We start from the raw sequence: 25,670 nt of genomic DNA on the forward strand, positions 1-25,670 counted from the left end.
GACACAGGTGGCAACCTATCACAGTACCAGGCTTCACCGAGCTCCTGAGAACGACCCATTCTTTCACAAATGTTTGTAGAAGCAGTCTGCATTCCTAGGTGCTTGATTTTATACACCTGTGGCCATGGAAGTGATTGGAACATCTGAATTCAATGATTTGCAGGGGTGTCCCAATACTTTTGGCAATATAGTCAAAGCCACTGGAAGGCAAACCTGCAACCTTTAGCCAAAAAAAGCATAACAGCTAATTCTAACGCCCCACCCCGGCAGTACGAGGGTAAGGAGACGAGAGGCTGTTTTTTGAATGGATGTCAATGGATGAGAGGCTTCACTCTGCTGATTAAACAGCTTTTGTGGGGAAATAGCTAATTATTTAATAATTTAGCCTGTTTGCTAATCTTCAGCATGTTTTACACTAAACAACTTTCGTTGGGAACTATATGTAGAGTTTAGCTTAAGAAGGCAGACTAGGGAATGTTGCGACTGACGTCACTGCCATTACACGATAGGCTGAGAGGTGCCGCACATGATTAAGTTAGCCATTGCGCTTTCTCCAATGGTAAGAGATACAGACCCTCTTATCTCCCTATAATAATACGACCTCTGATATAGTGTACATCATTCACCCGCCATATTGCTAAATCTATACGATTTTTCACATCAACAGAAAAATATGGCGGGATAACCTGGCTTCTCTCGAGACTCCCCTGTTAGTTCGCTGTTAATGATATGCTAAAGCCCGCCGGTAAATTGACGTGACTGGTACAAGGCAGTTTGTGACACCACAGACACCAGTGATTTGATACCGTCTTTTTTTAACTAAATTTTTAAGGAGAAAATACTCAGCAATGGTGTTGGCATATGAATTTACACATGGTTTGTCTTAAAGCATATTAAAAACACCACATAGACATATAAACAACATTAAAAACTTGATTTTCACCACAGGGGGTCTTTAACATTTTGAATCCCACTGACTTCATTCATGAAACATTCTTCAAAATATCTTGCGTTCCAGAGAAGAAAGAAAGCCATATGAGTTTGGCTCACTTTTTGGGTATACATTTAATCCTTAAGTGAAATCTTCCAACTCCACAAACATATAATGGGGCTGCAGGCTAATGTGGTGCAGCATAAAGAGAAATGAGAAGGATCAGGGTTTATAGACAAATTTAAGCATGATATTTAGGCAGTTTTGTATGATTAAAAGGCCATACACATATCCCACAGCTGTGTGGTAACAGTTGATATCCAGTCTATTCATCATTCAAAAGCCTAAGGATTTGGAGTTATAGAAAGTAGAAAAAAATATATGTCTGAGCACAAAGGCAGTTTGCCCATGTTTACACAGTATAAATGGGCCTTGAAATTTATAGCTTCCTTCAAATTTTTGGCCATCATATTTCTGCAACAAGAAGTTTGAAAACTATCTCTGTGTGGAAAAGTGCTGCATGGAAGATCTTCAAAAATGTTTACTTTGTGTTCTACAAAACAAAAATAACAGCTTATAGGGTTCAAATGACAGTGAACTCTGTGAGTAAATAATGAGACAATTTTCTTTTTTGGGGTCAGCGATTACTTTAAGAACTTTCAAAAGGCATCCTTTCTAGCAAACAAAAATAATTTATCCATGTGGGAATGTTTGCATACAACCTGGAGGCAAAGCAGAACCTACAATATTTTTCCTGACGTAAACAGTTAATTCTCCACAGGTTAAATGAAATGACTTGACATCTGCTGTAAACAAAGCCTACAGAAACTGGTGTTCCGCAGGAGGAATTTTAGCTTTGGCTTTCATATGGGGTTCAGATGAATAGGGTTTTTATATCCAAGATAAGCTATAATGACGAATCTCTGCTCCAGGGAAAGACTGACAGAATGAGAGGAAAGTGACAAGCCGTGTGAGAGCATCATCACAAAGGCTTCCCATCCCTCCTCCCTCAGTATAGCCCACCTGTTCGTGGTTTATATCCTTCACTCACTCGTTTTTGTGTCTCGCTCTCATTTTTCCCCGTCTTTCAAGCAAGCCCTGGCCTTGTTACAGACACTCTTCCTGTTCAGATCCCAATCTCTGTCCCTGAGTTATTAGAAATCCAATTCCCTGCCTCTCTGACCTCCCATCCTCTACATTTCCTCTTTCAACATTTGCTGCAAAACTTTTGATGTGAGCAAAACATCCTGACCAATCAGGGTTTTGTTTGCTTCTATTAAGACATAATCTTCCCTCCATCTCACTCTTGGGTAAATATGCACATATATTAGAATGCATTACCTCCATGTAGGCTAGTTACTCTAGTCCTTTCCAGAGTTTATTTTTATAATATGCACCGCTGGCTGTCATGAAGCATGAACCCTATCATTTATTGAGTGTGCTTATATTTGGTGGGATCTGTTCTGCTTGTTGAGGTCTGACAATCGGAGCTTCACTGGTTACATAACAGCCAGATTGCAGGTTTCCTCGCTGAAAATGAATCATATAGCCATTTGAACCACCCTGGAGGACCTTGGATAGCATAATCCACACGACCTAATAATCACTACAACACATATATCTTACACCACACTACCCTCACATACACTGTAAAATGTATTTGGGAAATTCTTAGGAAAGACATTTCCCCTGATAGATCTTTTTGTTTATTTATTTAGTAGTATTGGAAAATGACACTTAAAAATCTTGAAGTGAGTCGTGTTCACGTTAACTGGACACAATCAATCCAATTGCTGAGTAATTCTTTACTCGATTATAAAGCAGTGCCTCCCTCTCATTAAGTACCTGTCAGGCGCACCACGGCGCGCGGCTCCCACGCACTAGATGAGTCGCACGCGCTCTCATCAGGAGCAGTAAAGTATAGCAGTCTCACGCAGCTCCGACATTCCGGCACTCTCACAGTTCCGTCAGTTCTAGGGAATTCTTATCCAGGGAAACCGTTCTGAATCGAAGACTTCCTCTTTGGAATCACTAACCGTAAGTACATTTTTAAATTAGTCAAATTACCAAACAAGGTTTTGACCACCTGTTTGTCGAAGTCTATGTGTGTGTAGTTACATACACATACAAACATTTTAAGTCATCTGGATTTACTGTTCAATTAACCTTTTTTTTTTAGATTTATTTAAACGTACTCTTCAAGAAAATCTCATTTAGTAGGCTAGATGAATTCATGAGAATCCCTTGCTCCAACCAAAACAGACAATGAAACAACAGTAGCACTGCAGGGATCCACAATTCCCTAAAGATTTTGGTCCAAGAGAAACGAAAATGATAACAAGGAATTATTTAGCTTCTGTCTTCTTCTTTAGCTTCTTTATGTAGCTTCTATATATTCAGTTGAGTTCTTGTAGCTGTTGTACAAATGAATTCTTGTCCCATTTAAATTATTGGTATAACATATTATCACAAATGTCCAAATGGTCTCACTTTATATTTAATTATTTTGACTGTCATGAAATGTCTGGTCATAGGTCTATTTATAAACTTTTTACCCTAAAATAATATGTATGACATATTTATAAAATACATATGAAGACTTCAGATGCAAAAGCCTCTAAGTGCCATCAAAACATTTCTTCTAAAAAGAGCATTTTTATCAAGCTTGTATGTTTAGGTTCAGTAATTTCACTTTAATGGCAATTAATAGGTCCATTAAAATGAAATAACTGAAAATATACATACAAGCTTGATAAAAATGATCATTTTAGAAGAAAATTTCAGATGGCACTTAGAGGCTTTTGCATCTGAAGTCTTCATATTGATTAATATATTCATGAATTGTAATAATACATAAATAAATAAAAGGATGGATGGATGGATGGATGGAAGTTTCCCTGTTCCATGAAAAAAAAAGTTGATTCAGCTGAAGGATGCGATCAGTTAACTTTTATTAATATAAATGTAAGTAAGGGAACCAACAAATCTGTCCTTTTATCTGCAGGAGAAGAATATAAAAAATATTGGTAACACTTTATAACAACCTTCAATAAATCATTAACAAACATTTTATAAGATAATTAGTTATAAAAAAAGTGCATTAATGTATGAATTGAAGTTTAATGATGTGTTAGCATTCAAATGTACATTAACAAATAAGCTTTTAATCATTGTATAACATCTGTTAAAATCATTTGTAGATTTTTAAGAACTGCATGATCATATGAATTGAAAGTTTAAGCATAAGGATATCAATTTACATTAAATAATGATCTGTTATTCATTATGTAATTTTTAATAACTTCATTAGTAAACATTCGCAAGCACATTATCTCATAGCTATTTGAATATATATATTAACTAATGATCCGTTAAGCATTTTATAATGTTTGTTAATGATTTATTAATGAAAGTTATTATAAAGTGTTACCAAAATGGGTTAAAAAATATCAACTTTATATTTTTAGAGCATATGGAAATGCTTGTAGATCAGGCAGTGAAAATACTCCCCCAGAAAACAATAAATGCAGTATAGAGACAGACTTATTCATCGTTCATGTCTTTAAAAAACAACAGGGCTGACAATGTTTTGTGTTTTGGTGGTCCCCGCAAAGTTATTCCAGAGCTGCGCTGTGACTCTGTGATGCAAAAACAATAGCTCTGGGGCAGAATACATGATGAATTACAATACTGTTTCAGAGCTTCTTAAAAAAAAAAAAAGACAGTCCCACTTTATATTAGGTGGCCTTAACTACTAAAGCACTTCTTATGTATGTTTTTACATCGTACTTCTATTTTTAAAATACCTCCATGTAATTATATCTGTAATTATTAATTTCTGTAACTACATTTATAATTATACTGTTGACCCATTCCTTACATCTTAACCCACCCTTAAACCTATCCATATCACTAAACCTGTCTCTAACCTTACCCGTGTCCCACCTCAATAACAGCAAAAGTATTTTGTAATACAATATGAACACAATAAGTACTTTGTACTTTTTGTACTTTTTGATGTAAGAACATAGTAAGGCCACCTAATATAAAGTGGGACCAAAAAGCCTGCAAAGACCTATATCTATAGTACACAAGAGTACAAATTATGATTACTAATCTGCCTCAGATGTTTGTTTTTAGGTTTTGAAGATGGCAATTGTGAAAGATACTGATGGTAATTTGTCTTACTGTTCAAAATAGTATAATATAATATAATATAATTCAAAATATTTTCATTTATAGTTTGCTAAGCATGGCACCTCACAGCTGGTGGAGTGATAACAAAATGTCATACAGATATTCACAGGGCTGATAAAATGGGGCATGACGATAGGTATCATTCTGACCAGGAATCATTGATTTATTGAGTTCTAATTTCAGAATGGTAGAACACCAATTCCTTTCACTTGCTTTTTATCCATCGCCACCAGACACAGTATTTGCACGACATGATTGACATTTAGCTCTCATTAGTTCTCTGAATGCACACCCAATGGAGATTCAATTACTGGATGAAGAATAGGGTTTTGATAGTGTGACTGTGTGCATGTAGTGGAGTATGAAATATCCCGTGAGCCAAGTAAACAGTGAAATTAAAACAAAATGAAATTCCTTCTAAGAAGCAAAATAATTGCCCAGATCTCCTATGGGGTGTTTTTGGTGTGGAAATAAATGAGTTTGAATAATTTGGATTTGTTTCTTTTTATTTATCTAATTTGTTATGAGTGGATATCTTCTAATTTTGCATTAAATATTTGGAGACTTAAAATGAAATATTTAATTGCTTTGGTGTGTCTATTTTATTTTATTTTCTTCATCTCATTTTCATCTGTTAAAAATAGTTGGCTGGGGCTGTTTTGAGTGTGCTTTGAACCCAGGGTATGTAAATTAGCTTGGGCATTTAAGCTAAAAAAAATGCTATATGTATCATAAACATCTGAATACCTAATGAATATGGTTAGCTCTGAATTTTTAGAGTTAATGTAACTAAAACTTAACAACAACAAATCTTTTTTAGCGCCTCAAACACTCCAGCTAATTGGATGTTGCTGAGAACTGTCAGCTACGCAAATTGATGCAATTACATCTCCTTTGTTTCTGAAGGTGAAGGACAAGAGTGTGTTTGATGCTGTTCCAACTCATTTCAGAAGAGTGCGGCGTTATTGATTGAGGCCATGCGGTCAGACAGCCCGTAATGATCTTGTGATTGTGCCCATAAAGATTTTAGTGCCCAGAAGCATTCCATCTGTTGACACCTGTAGGCGGCCCAGATGGCCCTCTGTGTACAAACATCCACACTATGGCTTCATTTAGAGACAGTCCCACTGCACCGGGCTGAGTCTAGTCCTGTGTTCTTTGTTTTTTATGCTCGAGACATGAATTTGGATAGGAGTAGAAGAGCCTTGAACAGTATTAAAGGGAATGTCACGACCAGGCTGCCTCCAGCCTGAAGTGCCGTTACCAGTCCAACACCCAGAAGGCTTTTTGGCACGGCCGATGTTGAAAGTTTGAGTAGGACGGATCTTCAGTCATTCTGCATCTGGCAATGTGTTCTGATATCTCTCCGTGACAGTCTGTTGTTGTTTGCTCTCTGAAGCAGGGATTGCAAAAAATCGCATAACCTCTTGAGACATGTTGCATAAGATTTAAACATTTTTTTTTTGAAAATCTCACATTTCCTGAGTGAAATTCCAACATCCAGGTAGTTACACCATGCCTAAAACTTTCTCCTAAGAGAAATGGAAATCTGTATAGATACTTCAAATTTATGCTATTTAATTTTTTTTATCCACAGTCCTGAATTATAATGAATAATTCATTGGTGCACGCTATTCAAAAAAAAAAAAAAAATTGTCTCTGTAATCTTAAATCAAAATGTAATAACTTGGTCTTCCTGTGAAATGACCTTCCTTTTCTATTGATGTCAATGTGAATAGACAAAAGAGTTTTAACCACTCCCCTTTAACTACCTGTCTACTGCTATAGCTGCGACCACCACATGAAACTAGTGCATCACATGCCAGTAAGAAAGTTGTATTTTAGTTGTATCTGTCCCAATAACCTGTTACCTAATCCCAAACTATGGTTATAGGCCCGCTGGAGTGATTTTTTGCATTTGGGGGTTTGCTACCTGGCATATTTCATGTGTCATATGTAGGTAAATATTGCTGTTTACCGCTAACTACTGTTGTATTGGTTTATATTAATTAATTAAATTAAATTAAATATTGTGCTTTCTGTGCTCATTTAGTAAAAGTGTCTATTTACACTGAGTGCAAATAGCCAGTTGGCAATGGCTATTTACACTAACTCCGCCTACCATTGTCTGGTTGAGTAAAAAAACAAACAAACTACAACAACAACAACAAAAAAACAGTTGTGTGGACTCTCCAATGGTGTAATTACCCTAAATAAGAGACAACTACATGTGACATTGTACTTGAAGCTGTTCAAGTCCTTGGATTCAGACGTATACATTTCTCTTGCACTATTAAAGGTGCGTTCATGCCATGCCTTCACATGCGTGTAGAACTTGTAATCACAATGTGCAAACTCATAATTTTCTGAGAGCTATGACTTGGCCCACATGGCCCCTGTACCACCTGACCACTGCAGATTTAAGGGCTGCTTAAATCTTGTTGATATCTGAACAATCTTAAAGATTGTTAAACCGTTACACTGCCTCAAAAGTCTGGTGGAAATCAGTTTCGTGAGGTACCTTCGAGCGCAAACGCTGCCTGCAAAGTCATTGCCTAATAAGGCAGCAGATGCAGCCAAGGTGTTCGACTTGAAGCTATGCTGTGCAGACAAAAACATAAAGAGCTTTTTATGGTAATTACAACATGGTGTGAACACAGCCTAACTCCAAAATAAATCTGCAGTGGTCACGTGGTACAGCAGTCACATGGTACAAGAAGTCGTAGCTCTCAGAAAAATACAAGTCTAAAGTTATAATCATTAGTTCTATGATCACGTGAATACTTTTTACAAGTTAGAAAAGTTAGAGTAATTACAACATTATGTGCAATGAACACAGTGGATCTAGTTTTTGACACCACAGACCCGAATTTGCACGATTCCATCAGCTAAGTGACATTTATTTTAAATTAAAAAAATGTAAAATATGAAACTAAATGGAACACACTAAAGAAAATATTCAAAAACTGGAAATAAATAGCTCAAAACCATGATAAACAAATATTTAATAGGTGCATAAGTGAAATTAGATGTGGTGTCCTTGCGTTGATTGGGTGCGCTGGCATATCAACTACAACGCGTGCAGCTCATATTGTTACCATGCTCAAAAACTTGGCACTCTTCCTGGACCTTTGAGGATACATTTACTGACCAAGATTCAATAAGGTTAGGGTTAGGGCATAGGTGGGTGGAATTTAGGGAAGGAATTAGTACCCAATAAGGCAACATCCATTTATGATTGTAACACTTTAGAATACTGATCCTTCATTAATGAATAACTACACAGGAACAAATGAGTAATGCATTATTAGCACTCTAGTAACTACTATTAACTAACAAGAAACTCTGAATTAGTAAGTAATAGTGCTCAATTGAAGGTGGTATTTCACTATTAGCTAATCAGTAACTACTGTTGTTTTCATATCTCCCAGAGAACTACTAACAGGTTCATAATTAACATGAATGATGCATAATGTATAATTAATTCTAAAGTAAAGGTCATGGTAACCCACTAGTAATGACTGGAGTATTACCAAATCCTTCAGAAGGAATTACTAATTATTTGGATCAGTATTCTAAAGTGAAAAGCACAATAACTCTCTAGTAACTACTAAAGTCATTATAAAATTTTGAGGTTTTTGTACATTTTTGTACAGTTTTGTACAGTAATTCCTTATTATGTATTTGGTAACACTTGAGTAATTACTAGGGGGTTACCATGATCTTCATTTTAGATTACTGATCCAATTAAGTAGTAGTTAAAGGTGCTAAAGAGGATGTTTTGTTTTATACATTTTTGCAATAATTACTTGAAACTGTCTTTACTAACTGATAAAAGACTATTTATTAGGTGCACTGAAAGGAATAATATTAATATACATCATCTGTGCACGAGGTAGGGCCTTAAAAACATCAGGCAATCGTTTACGCGATCATCATGTAAACGATTGGCCCTCTGGCTTGTCAATCACTGCCATGACGTTCCTTGTGAGAGACGTGTGCGGCTGCACGCTCCAGTAACTTTCCACACTCTAGGCGCCGCATGCAATGTTTTTGTCAGGAGACAGGAGTAACAACTGCAGATTATGAGTTACCTGCGGTGAGTCCGACATAATGAATCCACTAACACAACACAGCGAATGCCGGTGGTAAACACTCGTGTTCCAATACGAGTGTTTACGAGTTTTGGGAGGCGTTCCCTCGAAGGAGGGGGGTTGTTCTTACGCATGCGCTCATTTCAAAAACTCAGTAACAGTCTTTGGTTTCTCAGTCGACAAAAAGATCCTCTTTAGCACCTTTAATTTAGAGTTATATAGTAACTCTTGAGTTATTACTATCCAATACTTTACAAAAACCTCAAAAGTTTACAATGACTTCAGTAGTTACTAGAGAGTTATCATGTTTCTCACTTTAGAATACTGATCAAAATAATTAATCCCTTCTGAAGGATTTAGTAATACTTCATTTATTACTAGTGGGTTACCATCACCTTTCCTTTAGAATTAATTATACATTATGCATCATTCATGTTAATTATGAACCTGTATATAGTAGTTCTTAGTAGTTCTCTGGGAGATATGAAAAAAACAGTAGTTACTGATTAGCTAATAGTGAACTACCACCTTCAACTGAGCACTATTACTTACTAATTCATTAATCAGTTTCTTGTTAGTTAATAGTAGTTACTAGAGTGTTAATAATGCATTACTCATTTGTTCCTGTGTAGTTATTCATTAATGAAGGATCAGTATTCTAAAGTGTTACCTATGATTTTAATAAATATGCACTGTTGTTATTGTTGTATACTGTATAATGTATTAAAATACACTATGTCACTGTCTTCACCCATGTGTGCTGTTGACTTTCATAAAAATTTCAATGCTGATCCAGCATACATTAAACACTGAAAAGTCAATCTCAACCAAAATGATGGCTTGGATCAAAACTCAACATTGTATCAATGTCACCATGCTATCTGGGTAAGCATCTAACTTAGACTTAGTGCAAATGGCATCTAACTATTTAAATAGCAATGAAAAAAAAGTACTTTATTTACACTAATTAAACGTAATAGCCTAAAATTTAGTTACAGTGTAGTAACTAATAACCAATAGTCAGGTAGTCAGGAGTATAGACCCTTTTCACAGATTGTGATGACGCGTTTTAACGGCCATCAATATCTAAATCCTATAAAAGTTTTTTATATTTTAATTTTTTTTTTTTTTATGTATGTACATTTATAACACTATACATTGTGTTATATTACCTTTGCATCAAATTACAAAAAATAAATAAATAAATAATTAACGCTGCTGTGAGGGTGTTTCTAATACAGCAGCTATGGGAGTGACGATAAAAATTACATATTTTTCTCTTCTGACTGCCGTTATCAATTGCTCTCTATTTTTTTCCTCTTTTTGAAAGTTGCAAAAACACTATTAAGTTTTTCTTTTGCTATTTGTGCAAATGGAATCTGCTATAAATGTGATGACTTCCGCTTCTGAGAAACATCCTCTCCTCATATCCATTTCTCATTTGCATTTAAAGGTACACACACCAAATCAGCACATTTTTTCTCCCACCCAAAAATAGGCAGTTAAAGGGTTAGTTCACCCAAAAATGAAAATTATGTCATTAATGACTCACCCTCATGTCGTTCCACACCCGTAAGACCTCCGTTCATCTTCGGAACAGAGTAATTTTAGATTTAGTCCAAGAGCTTTCTGTCCCTCCATTAAAAATGTATGTACGATAGACTGTCCATGTCCAGAAAGGTAATAAAAACATCATCAAAGTAGTCCATGTGACATCAGTGGGTTAGTTAGAAGTTTTTGAAGCATCGAAAATACATTTTGATCCAAAAATAACAAAAACTACAACTTTATTCAGCATTGTCTTCTCTTCTGGGTCTGTTGTCAATCTGCGTTCATGACTCCGCTTCTTCTTTCCTGTTTTATGGTGGTTGGCATCCAGCTTATTGGTGCATTACCGCCCCCTTCTGCTCCGGAGTGTGGTTCACGGCTCCGCAGTGACGCTGCTGACATCAGACGCTGCTGACGTGTTATCTGGTGCGCCCGAACTTCGTTTACAGTCTGAGGGAGACGCACGCTGTAAACAAAACAACCTTCGCAAACATGTCTAAGGATTTCGACACAGAGGAAGACTTGCATTTTTTTGCTCAGCCATATTTATTTGAACCCGAATACACGGACGAAGAACTAAGAGCGATGGAAGAAGCTCCTACACAGCAGCAACCGCTGTCACAAGCAGCGTCACTGCGGAGTCGTGAACGCGGATTGACAACAGACCCGTAAGAGAAGACAATGCTGAATAAAGTCGTAGTTTTTGTTATTTTTGGACCAAAATGTATTTTTGATGCCTCAAAAACTTCTAACTAACCCACTGATGTCACATGGACTACTTTGATGATGTTTTTATTACCTTTCTGGACATGGACAGTCTACCGTACAAACATTTTCAATGGAGGGACAGAAAGCTCTCGGACTAAATCTAAAATATCTTAAACTGTGTTCCGAAGCTGAACGGAGGTCTTACGGGTTTGGAACGACATGAGGGTGAGTCATTAATGACATAATTTTCATTTTTGGGTGAACTAACCCTTTAAAACGTGGTATAATAAAAAAATCCATGTATTTTGAGCTGAAACTTCACAGACACATTCTGGGGACACCTGAGACTTACATCTTGTAAAAAGGGGCATAATAAGTCAACTACATTGCTGGTGTTATTGTGCATGATTCATAGATTGGTGCACATTATAGAAAAAAATTGCTTCATAATCTTTTATCAAAATGAAATAACTTGCTCCTGCTCTGAAATGACTTTCCTTTTCAGCCGTCTTTATTAATCCCTCTTACTTTTCAACCCCTCCCCTCTGACCACCTGGCTTCATTTTGGTTTGTATAACATCCATTTCATGATCCAATCCAATCAAAAATGGATAGAATGAAGTCTTGCCTTATATTTTTCTCAGTAAATATCATATTTCACTAGGAAATAAGTCACATGGTTTCACATTAAATGTTTCATTTAGAGCATCCACATTTGAAACTGTGAAAAAAAACCCCACCAAATTCCACACAATCTCTATCCAATCATCACTAACAGTCAAAACCAATAATTTCCTACATTTTCACACATCACTTAGTGTTTTCTGAATCACCATATTTGTTTACTTGTTTTTGATTCGCTAATTTACTCTGGGAACATGTGTCAGAGCTGAAGATGTCTCAGCACTAACAAAAGCTGACAAATCTGCCGTCCCATATTAGTCCTCCGTGAATGAATAGAGTAAGTCATTTGGGAGGGAACTGCGAGACCTTCCGACTTTTATATATTCACTAAAACTTCTCGCAATTACCTTTGGTCTTCCCTGAGGAGGGGAATTGCCATCTAGCAGGCAACCCAGGCAGGGATTTAAAAGTCTTCAAGACGTATCACATATGCAAATACTTTTAATAGAGTGTAAATCAAGAAATTATTGGTGTGAGATACAAAGTCCCTATTGCCTGCACACATAGAATAGACCCTGTGATTTGTTTTCTTTGGCAGAATATGGCTTTTATCTTGCATATTAATTTTAGAGAAAGAATAAGTTTCTGAAATGAGATCTGATGTCTTGTTTTGCATAATCCAGAAAACCATGTTTAATATTACCATCAGTGAAAGGTCTTTAAATACATGTGTAAAAGTGATGAAAGTTGAGTAAAGATCAAATGAAATTGAATTTGTATATGGTTAAATACTTTAAAACACACTATTACTGCAAATCTGATATTCAGCTTATCCTACGCTTTGTTTAAAAACCGACTGAGCTGTCTCCAGTGGCAGCACTTCAAGCATTATAAGTGCACAAAGATTATTCAAAAAGGTAGGCAGCATAATTAGCCTATGCCTCCTCCTAAGATAACATTATTTTGGCCAGATTCTAAGGCAGCTTCATATGCAATTCCAGAATGCATTGTGACGCCAGTTAAAAACAAGTAATAATGCTTATGGTGCGTTTCCTAAAACAGCATTGCTAGCCAACTATGATTGCAATTATTTCTGTTGTTAGCAGCATAGTTCAATGATTTGGTGTTTCCCGAAACCAGTCAACACTCGCAAACAACGTTGCAAATTTGTGTGGTTGGAGATATGAACAAGGACTTGTTGAGAACTAAAGCTCCAGTTTCCTGTTTGTATGATGTGAACTTAGACTGTGTTCCATAGTAATCTAACATAGTAATCTATATTTTTCATTTTATTAATATACAAATTACATTTTTTTAGTTTGTGTGTCTAGTTGGAATCAAACATCTCTAAATTAAGCAAAATGACAAGAACAAAAAATAGCAAAGTAGCCTACTTTTCAAATGACATGCTCATTATTTACAGCAATAATCAGACATTAATTCGATCTTGAACCGATTAATTAGCAGAACTCATTATTTTACCGCCTCCGTAACTTCCATAACGACAGTTTGTTGAACCAGTGTGGTTCAAATGATGGATGTTTGCTACTACAAATTCAGGAAACAGTCATGACCAGCTAATTTCTCCAACGATGCATCGTACTATGGTAGTTAAGCTGTGACTTGCGTCATTGTATGGGAAATGCACTCCAGTTTAGCACTAGGTTTTGCTGGTCATAATGCGCCTGTTAGCCCCTGTTGGTAGATGCTCTAACTACACACACCATTTGATGTATTTTGACCTTTTTTCCCCAAGCAACATATTGCCAATATTTAATTTCACTAAAGTAGACGTTTTACCATTGACTGATTATTTTTGGGGGGCTTGATATCTCCCTGTCTGCAGCCTTTTACATGACAGCTCAAATTAGCTGCTAGTCTAACTGTGTGTGTTGTTAAGGTGCCATCAGTCAATCAGCGATTAGTCACATGGCATTTAGGTTCAGGTGATTGGCAGAGAACCTGGCAGCAGAAATGAGCACCGTAAATCGCCATTAGGAAAGTTGGCAGATTCTAAATCTTGTACCTCTAAGATTAGCTTTGCAACATGCCAACACAAAGTCAACTGTGAGTTGAGCATTCTGCACACTTCACATGAAGAGTGCGATTGTGTGTCTCAACTTTGTTGCTGTCTATGTAGAACGTTTCAGATAAGTCACTTATGATGTTCCATTTCAGTTAGGATGCATATGCAGAACCACATTTCTGAACAGAGCCAAATGGTGTGCTCATAATGCCAAAAGGTAGATTTTGTAATTTTGTAATTTGGCAAAATTTCAAGGCAGCATTGCATGTGCCTTTTGCAGAAAAGACAATCCCAGAATACACTGCAGCAAGCAACAAAAAAACAATTGATGAATGGCAGTTATGAATATAATTTATTCAATACAAAAAAAATAGTGGTTACAAAATAAATTAAAGCTGCAAGCAGTGATGAAAGGACCCTCGCACCCGGGCTCACCGCCATCCGGTAGCCTTAGGAAAACAGTGAACAGTGGGTGAAAGTCATTTAAGCAGATAAATAGAGGAGAAATATGGCAAAGTCGTTTTGATGCACCACAGTTCCTGACATCGGACATTGTATGCCTGAGTTACAACAACTTTCTGTTTCGTGGCGTTAATCACATAATTTAGCACTTAGCCAAGTGTGGCATGATTTAACATGTTTCTAGCATGTATATAAATGTGTTTCTGGGAGTGAATTACAGTGTAAAGCATGCCATTTCCTGTTGCCAGTAGGTGGCGCTATGACTAACTGAATATTGGCATATAGATATAGGCCAGGACTCTTATCACACATGTGAAGTTTGGGGCAGATCGGTATGCCTGAGTTACAGTAGCTTCCTCTTTCATGGCAAAACATCAAACTTTGTCAGGCCGCTATGGACACGCCCTTCAGTGAAAACCCAAGATCTTCGCAATTTAATGTCTCAAAGGCCTTTAGATTAGACTGACCAAATATGATGTTGATCTGATTAGTACAACATTTGGAAATGGCAAAATTTTTCAAAACTTTTGAAAATTCAAAATATCTCACTTCCTGTTGGGTTTACAGATTTTGCACCCAGGGACTTTTTTAGTAGGTATTGGGCTGTTACATGTGTCTACTGAATTTCATACCTGTACGTGAAATGTAGAGCGAAGGGCACTTAATTGAAATTTTGTAGGTGGCGCTATCGAGCCATTTTGCCACACCTAATTCTGAAACCCATATCAGACGTAAATTTTCACCACTTCTGGTGTGTGCAAAGTTTCATGAGTTTTCGAGCATGTTTAGGCCCTCAGAAATGCGATTCATTTCAGAGAAGAAGAAGAATTGACTGAGCAATTACAATAGGGTCCTCACACCATCAGTACTTTGGCCCTAATTAAAAGTTCACTATTTTACTCAGTACTTGTGTGTGCTACAGGTATGTATTTTTATTACTTTTATACTTATACTTGCTATCACCAGCAGTGTGAGTTATGTAATCAGATTACTTTTTTCAAGTAACTAGTAAAGTAACGCATTACTTTTTCAATTTACAACAAAATATCTATGTTACTTTTTCAAATAAATAACACAAGTTACTTTGTTTTCACATTTATTGACTGACAGCTCTCCTGTCCCAGAGGCGTTGTGTGTGCTGTGTGAACATGATGGTTATTGTAGTTCTAGACTAAATGTGAACATGCATTTACTCATCTCACTCACATGGAAGCATTCAGTATTCCCCGAAATGAATAAAAACAGTGAAATGCAATCTCTGAATTGTATGCAAACCTGTAATAATTAAATATATTAAATTAAACAAGCAAGCCCAGCCCAGGTGAGAATAACACTGCATTCATGCCACCACGTAATTACAGTAATCTTGAGATGACAACACGTGACATTATATTCGGAGCTCTTCACGTCCTCGGACTGGAAATTATGCGTTTCTATGGCACCACTATCAATGGCTAAATGAATCTACAGCGGTCAGGTGGTACAGCGGCCACATGCTACACGTGGGAGCTTTCAGAAAACTCCCATCTTACAAACTGTAATTACGAGCCCTACAAGGATGTGAATGCTTTTTACGAGCCAGAATCTCAAAGTTACAGTAATTATGATATGGCGTGAACGCACCTGAAGTAACGCAAAAGTAATATAACGCACTACTTTTCATAAAAAGTAACTAAGTAATGCAATTAGTTACTTTTTTTTAGGGAGTAACGCAATATTGTAATGCATTACTTTTAAAAGTAACTTTCCCCAACACTGGTCACCAGCACTTTTGGTGTGCACCCGGCCCAGGTTCATTTGACATCAGAGTTCAGTTCGTTTGGATGATTTGATTAAACCAAGTGTGAAAGCAACCTTAGCATAAAGCACTAGCTTAGCAACATGCTTAGAGTCTATTGGAAATCAGTTTTGAATCAAGGCTTTTATTTCAGAGGAGGATTAGCTTTATGATACATGAAGTTTACATAAATTTGTCAAAAAAACAAAAAAACAAACAAAACAAAAACAGACAGCAAGACTGTCTGTCACTACCTATAGGTTTTGGTACAAAGCCAGTGTTTATAGCCAATGCGATGTAAAGCTGTGTTTATAGTGCCAATAAAGGTTTACTTCTTAAAAATATCATTAGAGAGCAGAGTGCTATTAGTATTTTTAAACAGCCTGATTTGAACAGTCTGATCCAGCTCTAACCAAAAGCTGGAAGTGAGAAGTGTGGTTGGCAGGAGAAAATAGCTGGGATAGTCTTAATATGATCAAACTGACTAGCATGGCTTGGCATTAATAAAGACAGGGTTGGCCATCTATTCCCTGCTTTTTAAGCAGTTGACATGCTCACTGGTGTGTTTCCACTGCACTGTGAAAAATTAATCAATAAACTTGTGTGGAGCATATTAGATTGAAAGGGCGGCGCCAACGTCTCTCAGTGTTATCAGTATCTCACTGCAGGCCAGATTAAAGCTTCACCAGTAGTGACACAAATAGTAAACATTTTAAGATGCTTTCATCTAGCTTGGCATGTATAAGCATAAATCCTATGCCCCAAAACAGAAAACTAAAAAGTGATAAGTACCTTTTAAGTAATGTACCCGGCATATTTTTAAAAAACAATCTTGTGCTCATATGAGGTGGTAAATTTGGACAAGGGGGTGAGCAAACAAATTCACCACCTTGAAAAGTGCATAGCAGAAATAGAGCTTGAGTTGAGTTTCAGTTGAATTCAGTTGTTTACATTTGATAATAACTTATCTAAAAAAAACAAAAACAAACAAAAAAACATACTTGGGTGGTTTCTCAGTAATGGACACTTGAACTAATCCTGTGAAATTTTAGTAAGTGCGCTCTCTTAAAATAAGCTTTTCATACTCTCAGTAGATTATATAATTGATCCACTAACAGTGAATATCACAGGGGAATTCTGTCTTTTTTCTGAACTCAATGAAATTATGTATTGTGTTTTATAGCATTCTGTGATGGAAACAACATTTTGAAATAAAATGGTGAACTCCTTTGTCTTGCTAAAGCTAATTTAATGGCTAGCCACAAAAGCACTACAAATGAAGGACAGTTGTAATGTAGGAAAAAATGAATACTTCAGTAATTTCACTTTAATGGCAATTAATAGGTCCTTTGCATTGCCATTAAAGTGAAATAACTGAACATAAACATACAAGCTTGATGAAAATGCTCATTTTAGAAGAAAATTTCAAATGGTACTTTGCATCTAAAGTCTTCAAATGCTTTTCATACAATGAATGTTGAAATTCTTTGTTAATTAAAATTCTTGGATTAGATCATAGTTTTAAATGTATTAATTCGTATTTTTATAATGGATTTTAAGATTGGGAGTTAAAACAATAAAATATATGCATTTAAGCCATTTAAAAATAAAAGATAAAGGCTAGCTCCCCATGTTAGCACATAGTTACTATTAAGAAAGGGGGGAAATAGAAAACATTTGGAAAATTAGAGAATTTTACGTCACCTTGGAATAAGGTTCTATCTGACATTTTTGTTAAAATTGAGTTATTCACATATTCTTTAATCAAAGAAATAATGCATTGAATCTTGTTTATTGTATGTGCTTTTCTTATATAATAATAAAAATAAAACAAATAAATAAATACATAAATAAATAAATAAAGGCATGTCTGTGATGGTTTTAATAAAAAATAAACACCTGGTAAAAAAGTTGAAGAAACACCCACTGAAATAATGAAGTTAAAGGGTTAGTTCACCCAAAAATTAAATTTCTGTCATTAATTACTCACCCTCATGTTGTTCCACACCCGAAAGACCTTCGTTCATCTTCAGAACACAAATTAAGATATTTTTGATGAAATCCAAGAGGTTTTTTTTATCTCCCATAGAAATCAACAAAATTGCCACATTCAAGGTCCACAGAAGTAGTAAAGACTTTGTTAAAACAGTCAACGTCACTACAGTGATTCAACCTTAATGTTATGAAGCGATGAGAATACTTTTTGTGCTCAAAAAAAAACTAAAATAACGACTTTATTCAACAACTTTTCCTCTTCACTGTCAGTCTCCTACACAGTTGATGCAATGCAGTGCTTCCATGTTCTACGTCAGAATGCCTACTCTGTTATGGCCAGCTCCTGTGTCAGCATCACACGCATGCTCAAAAATAGTTGAATAAAGTCATTATTTTTGTTTTATTTTTGTGCACAAGTATTTTTGTCGCTTAATAACATTAAGGTTGAACCACTGCAGTTAAGTTGCCTATTTTAACAATGTTACTATTTCTCTGGACCTTGAATGTTGCAATTTCGTTACTTTCTATGGTAGATAAAAAACCTCTTGGATTTCATCCAAAAAATCTTAATTTGTGTTCCGAAGATGAACGGAGGTCTTACGGGTTTAGAACGACATGAGGGTGAGTAATTAATGAAAGAATTTTCATTTTTGGGTGAACTGACCCTTTAACACCAATTCACTAGAGTCACGGTTTGTCTGATTTAAGACTTCTTTTAATTTCACACTTCCTGATATCAGTGTAAACTGAAAAGTCAATGTATTTTATTTTTCAAATGGGAATGGGTTTTGCTCTTGTTTATACTTTTTCTTTTATCCAACTCTTACAGGTCACAACCGTATGTCGAATAATTTCACCATGGACCCCATCAATTGCTCAACTGTGGATCTTTCTGATGTTCTGGCCAGCCGGATGAGTCCCAGTAAGATCCTCCTCTCCCTGACTCTCTCCTTCCTGGCTGTGGCGACCACCGCCATCAACTCCCTGGTCATCACTGCTATCCTGATCACCCGCAAACTCCGCCAACCCGCCAACTACCTCATCTGCTCTCTGGCCGTGACAGACCTCCTGGTAGCTGTTCTAGTGATGCCTGTCAGCATTGTGTACATCGCAGAAGAGAGATGGGTTCTCGGTCCGATAGTATGCCACCTGTGGTTGGGCGTCGATGTCACATGCTGCACCTGTTCAATTTTACACCTGGCCGCCATTGCGCTTGATCGATACCGCGCCATCACAGATGCTGTGGCGTATTCCCAGAAACGCACGTATAAAAGAGCAATCATAACCATTTTAGCCCTGTGGACACTGTCTGTGTTGGTGTCTCTACCGCCTTTAGTGTGGAGGAAATCCTCTAGTGTGGAACACAAGGATGGGAAGAGGGAAGTCATGGACTGCTGGATTGAGCACGACCACGTGGCCTTCACTGTCTACTCCACTTTTGGAGCATTCTATATTCCACTGGCCCTCATTTTGGTTCTTTACTACAAGATCTACAAGGCGGCGGAGACACTGCGTAACCGTCGAGGGAGCAGCCGATTAGTCAAACAGACAGTGAGCAGTGTCATGCTTCCTGGAATGAGCTCTGATAAAGACATCGCCCTCAGTCCCGACGCATTCTGCCCAATCGAGAAGTCATTTTCCGATCCATCAACAGATGGGGAAAGGGTGCGCATCACTTCCTCGTCAGGTAATCTCATCAAGGTCCGCAGGAACCCAGGGGCTAGGGAGAGACGGGCTGCTTTGACATTAGGACTAATCCTGGGAGCCTTCGTGGTGTGTTGGCTACCGTTCTTCCTGAAGGAGGTGATAGTGAATATTTGCCCGACCTGCAGCGCCTCTGCTGTGCTTGCAGATTTCCTCACCTGGCTTGGGTATCTCAATTCCCTCATCAATCCGCTAATATACACCATCTTTAACGAGGACTTTAAAAAAGCATTTAAAAAACTTCTGCCCCTCTGTTGCAGCAATGTCCTTTGAAATTGACCGGGAGGAAAAGAAAAAAACACGAGGTTTCATCTGACAAACTTTTGAGTTTGAAAGCGGCAAGGTACAATGACAATCCTGTCATACTGTAGATGAATTGACTTCTGCAAGGATTACACATCTGTCAGACACATTTCATATTGTTTATATAGTGCCTGTAAATACTTTGGTACATGAATGCATGTAAAAAAAAAATCAACCTATTTGCTCCACTTAAAGATTTCAGTATTTTGAAATAGAGAATTTTATATAAAATTTAAAAGCGTCTGGTGCACAATGTTATGTAAATCGCTGAAAAAGCGTAAAAGCCCCTGCTGAACTACGCCATTTGGATCCCAAAAGAATTTTTCTTCATTCAAATGTTGCTGTGTATACTGGTGAAATTGTTTTATGAAAATATAAATGTTCAATATTTTTAGTATATTATCATTATTTTGCCAGTGACTGATTTTTTTATTTTTTGGAGGGCTCTCAAAAGCGTGAATGAGGGCTTGGGATTACATGTTCATGTGGTGGGATCAGCCACATGATTATGAGTATTGATTATTTGTGCCCTTCAAGTGTTGGAAATATCAGAATTATGAGTTCAAAGCACATGAATGACCAAAGTCTAAAAACTCTGAATTCTAGATGATACATGAATTGTGGTATTGGAAGAGCCGTGCCTATTTGAAACATCGCAGAAACACTGATCTATGCTATAGATGCTAGCTTGCTACTATAGAAGCTTTATTATTATGCAAGTGACATATCAGTAAGATTTCAGTAGAATAAACTTTCAGATTTTAGTTTTTCTAAGAAAATATATGTTTGTTTGTTCATTTATCCATGTCTTTTTAGATAACTGGTATCAATCTTAGACAAAATAATATGCCAGGTCTATGGAAACCCTACTTAGAGGTTGTTCCACATTATTAAGCAAGTCACAGTTCTCATGCAATATGGGGAGGAAGAAAGATCTTTCTGAAGATGAAAAGCATGAAATGGTGCAATGTTGTGCAAAAGGCATGAAAACAACTAATATTTTGTGAAACTGAATGGAGATTATCAAATTATCATAAGATTTTTGAGTGATTAGAGCACAGCAGAACTCAGTCAGATAAAGGCTTATTAATGAAAGTTTCTGTCAAAAAAATTAATTGTTTAAAAAGGGCAGCTATAAAAAAGCCAGTGTTGATGTTTCTCTTTGTTAGGTTTGGTTAGTGGTGTCTAAAATGCATCTTTACACACAACTGCCAGCCTGCATGAAGAGCTTCTTGAGACTCCAGAGACACCAGGAGCTTCAAATACCTGTTTGATGCTCAACACTGGCTTTTTTTTATAGCTGCCCTTTTAATACAATTAATTTTTTTGACAGGGACTTTCATTAATATGCCTTTATCTGAGTGAGTTCTGCTGTGCTCTAAATCACTCACAAATCTTAGGATAATTTGATAATCTCCATTCAGTTTTCACAAAATATTAGTTGTTTTCATGCCTTTTGCACAACATTAAACCATTTCATGCTTTTCATCTTCAGAAAGATCTTTCTTCCTCCCCATATTGCATGAGAACTGTGACTTGCTTAATAATGTGGAACAACCTCTAAGTAGGGTTTCCATAGACCTGGCATATTATTTTGTCTAAGATTGATACCAGTTATCTAAAAAGACATGGATAAATAAACATTTTCTTAGAAAAACTAAAATCTAAATGTTTATTCTACTGAAATCTTACTATGTCACTTGCATAATTTGGAACGCAGTAGAGAACAGCTGACAAGAAGTGTAATAACTTAATGGTTTGTGTAATGCAAACATCTAGTTTTGATACTATGTATAAATAAGTGTTTTTTAATAAAAATAAAAGTAAAATAGAAATCATTTTCATAAAAATGGGTTTATCATTCACAATATAATTATTTTGTTTAGTCTACTTACGAGTTGTTTTCAACGTGAATGTGGCATGTTGTAATAAATGCCTCGACTCGGAGGTATGAGTTTCCCAGGTGCTCTTGAAGGGAGCATTATTCACAAGAATCAACAGCTTATGTGATTGGTACACAAAAAAAAAAAAAAAAAAAAAAAAAAAAAAGGTGTAGAACAGAGCAACCATGTGCAGAGATGGTAGACACAACCCTTCTCCCAGGGGCAGTATTCAAGGTTAGCTCAAAATGCATAATGCAGAAAAATCCCAGGAGGAAGACAAAAGGCTTTTCCATTTGAATGGAACATGGAAATCAGTATGCTAAATAAACAGCTTATGCTTGAAAACAGCTTGTCACATAATTAACTGCTAATATTCAACATTCATTTTGGAGTGCACTATATTTGCTGAAAAAAAAAAAAAAAAAAAAAAAAAAAGACACATGAGTAGAACTATAGTTGGGTGAATTTTCAGAACAGGTATTACAGAACAGAAAACATTACGAGACATGATCAAAGTACAGCCTTCTTGAGAAATTACCTTCTCTAAAACAGATGGAAGTTGCCATCTCCTCTAGTAAGAATCTCTGAATTTTGAATCAATGGTGGGTTCTGCAGAGCAACTGACAGAGAATGGGAACACGGATGATAATCCTTGTTTAGGTATGGTATACATATGGTAACTTCATTTGTCATTTTGCAGAATAAGAGACTTTTTAAAAAAAAAAAAAAAAAAAAAAAAAAAAAAAAAAAAAAAGTGAAACTCATTCATTGGTAGAGTACAATAAAAACCAGTGCCAAATTTACCAATGCCATGATTTAGTCAAGGGGGAGGGGAGGAGAAGGGAAAAAAAAATAAAAAAAAATAAAAAACCTACTCAAGTCACTACAAAAACAATACTGCCCTCTGTTGGATAAAAACTTTATTGTATTAGCTCAATAGACAGTAATTGAGCAACAGGTTAAAATTCATAGTTTACATTAGGTCACAAACAGACATTTAAAAGAGGCAAAACATCCACACACACACACACACGTTCTCAGAATACTCAAACATATTGCAGTCACACATACTCCAAGCGCTCTCTTCCATTTTGAGAAGCCGGCATATACCGACCCCCTCTGGACGCTCTTCCTTTTGGGCAAGAACTGCAGAGAAGGCCACCACCAATCAGCATGAGAACCGCTGCCCCCCAGCAGATAAAGATGGCTGCTCCCAACTCCCTCTTTTGAGCTTGAGCCACTAGAGGATTGTAGAAGTCCCCAATGACCCTATGGGCAGTCCAACTAGATGGCACCAAACCCAAGACTCCTGCAGTGACGAAGGCGGCCCCTCCTACGGCAGCAACCCGAGCCTTTGCAAAACCATCTGCCAAGCAGTTAGTACATTTACCACCTGCAAAACTGGCAAATATGCCAATTAGACCAAAAAGGGCAGCAATGATAAGGATAGCACGAGAAGCTTGTAGGTCCTGGGAAAGAGCCAGCATTGAGTCGTACACTTTACACTGCATTTGACCAGTGCTCTGCACCACGCAGCTCATCCACAGTCCCTCCCACATTATTTGCGCCGTCACAATGTTGTTTCCAATAAAAGCGGTCACACGCCAAAGAGGAATCGCACATGATATGATGATGCCCAGCCAGCCAAGAATGCCTAGTGTGGTTCCAAGGAGCTGTAATCCAGTAGACATGTCTGCAAAAAAAGCAAGAAGCCAATAAACCAAAAGTACAGAGCACTGGAAATATGCTACAGTATATAATAAATATTGTAAAACAGTTTGAGGTACACTTAGACTAAGACTAAATCACAACGTGTGTCACACCAACTTTACATTCCTTTCAGTGAATTGTCAAGGGAGAAATCCTTTCATTTAAAGCAACTGAGAATTTCATGTGATGCACAAAACTTCCTCATGCAGATTTCAAAACAAATTCAAGTCAGCCATGCCGTTTCACCACGTTGAACAACAGAAAGCAGAGTGGTTTGAAAATAAGAGGGAAACCTCTTGGAATGGAAGGACTTGCTGGAAGGACCTTGTGAAATAATCACTAATGACTGGCTTTTGCTGATCTTCCAGCCTGATCATAGCTGGTTTAGCAGATTGGTTTTAGAGGAGTTTCAACCACTTTTTTCCTGGTCTGGCTGGGGACCATGTTATCTAAAACAGCTGAACACCAGCTTAAAGCAGCTACATTCAGCTTAAACCAGTAAAGACCTGCCAAGGATTTGAGTCTTTCTACTCCAACAGGGTGGACAATTAAAAAAAAAAAAAAAAAAAAAAAAAAAAAAAAAAAAAAATAATAAAATATAATAATAATAATAATATATATAATATATAATATATATATATATATATATATATATATATATATATATATATATATATATATATATATATATATATATATATATATATAAAATAAGAGTACTACACTATGGGCCGGTTTCACAGACAGGGTTTAGCCTAAGCCAGGATTAAGCCTTTTCAATTAGGGTATTTATGTAGCTTTTAGAAACTAACTAGAAAAAAAAAAAAAAAAAAAAAAAAAAAAAAAAAAACCACACACATTACTGGGGCACATCTTGAGACAAAACAATGCCACTGACATTTTTTTTAAAAATCTGTCAGTACAAGTTTATTTCAGTTAAAACAGCTCAAACATGCATTTTAGTCTAGGACTAACTTAAAGGGATAGTTAACCCCAAAAGTTTAAATTCTATCACCGTTTACTCACCCTCAAGTCGTTCCAAATCTGAATAAATTAAAGTTACTTTGTTCTGTTGAACAAAGGAAGAGGTTTTGAAGAATGTTTGTAACCAGGCCACTTTGTGGCACCACTGACTTCCATAGTAGGAAAACAAAGAACACTACTATATGGAAGTCAATGGTGCCCCAAAGCCTTGTCTGTGAATTCAGGGGTATATATTTATAATATTTTGACAATAGACCTTTTTTGCCTTGAAGATTTCACTGAAACGTTGCTAGTGTGACCATACCTTTACTGCTCCCTACTGCCAAACTGTTGGAAGTACAACTTATACTGATTTATTGTAAGATTACGCAAACATTTTAAACTGTTAAAGAGAGAAGTGTTTTTACCAGTCTGTAACATTCAAAATCTCCACAATAAACCTTACCGGAGAACTTCCAGTGCTGTAGATTTGCACCCACACCAATCAAATCACAATGATTGTGTTTAAAAACTCACACAAAATAAAACACAAAATATGTTTATAGTCAAGAAAGCAATACTTTTAAAAGCCTTGAGTTATGTCAATAATAACTTCTGTGTGTCCCTTTAAATGATATTGCTCTGATCGCTTGAAGATGCTAATGAGCATCCGTCAGTGATTAGCTGATTATCAATCAGTTGAATCGCTGGTTTGTAGTTTAGCACGCTGTACTGGTAATTATTA

At 36.5% G+C, this 25,670-nt stretch overlaps 2 protein-coding genes across 2 annotated transcripts; one reads left to right on the forward strand and one right to left on the reverse strand.

Annotated features, from left to right (window-relative positions):
- The first annotated feature begins 2,826 nt into the window (after positions 1 to 2,826).
- Positions 2,827 to 21,099, forward strand: htr1fb (5-hydroxytryptamine (serotonin) receptor 1Fb). The gene is made up of 2 exons (XM_048196965.1): positions 2,827 to 2,968; positions 19,192 to 21,099. The coding sequence occupies exon 2, from the start codon at positions 19,203 to 19,205 to the stop codon at positions 20,337 to 20,339; it is 1,137 nt and encodes a 378-aa protein (XP_048052922.1). The 5' UTR covers positions 2,827 to 2,968; positions 19,192 to 19,202; the 3' UTR covers positions 20,340 to 21,099.
- A 2,056-nt stretch (positions 21,100 to 23,155) lies between these two features.
- cldng (claudin g) lies at positions 23,156 to 25,550 on the reverse strand. Its single transcript, XM_048196967.1, has 2 exons — positions 25,392 to 25,550; positions 23,156 to 23,945 (listed from the first exon to the last, which is right to left on the reverse strand). The coding sequence occupies exon 2, from the start codon at positions 23,941 to 23,943 to the stop codon at positions 23,314 to 23,316; it is 630 nt and encodes a 209-aa protein (XP_048052924.1). The 5' UTR covers positions 23,944 to 23,945; positions 25,392 to 25,550; the 3' UTR covers positions 23,156 to 23,313.
- Positions 25,551 to 25,670: the final 120 nt, after the last annotated feature.

The sequence above is a fragment of the Megalobrama amblycephala genome, linkage group LG7 (genome assembly GCF_018812025.1).
Source record: "Megalobrama amblycephala isolate DHTTF-2021 linkage group LG7, ASM1881202v1, whole genome shotgun sequence".
In the NCBI taxonomy this organism is placed as follows: Eukaryota; Metazoa; Chordata; class Actinopteri; order Cypriniformes; family Xenocyprididae; genus Megalobrama; species Megalobrama amblycephala.

Excerpts from the sequence above, each read along its gene's own strand:
- cldng (XM_048196967.1), bottom strand. The coding sequence starts at position 23,943 with ATGTCTACTGGATTACAGCTCCTTGGAACCACACTAGGCATTCTTGGC.
- htr1fb (XM_048196965.1), top strand. The coding sequence starts at position 19,203 with ATGTCGAATAATTTCACCATGGACCCCATCAATTGCTCAACTGTGGAT.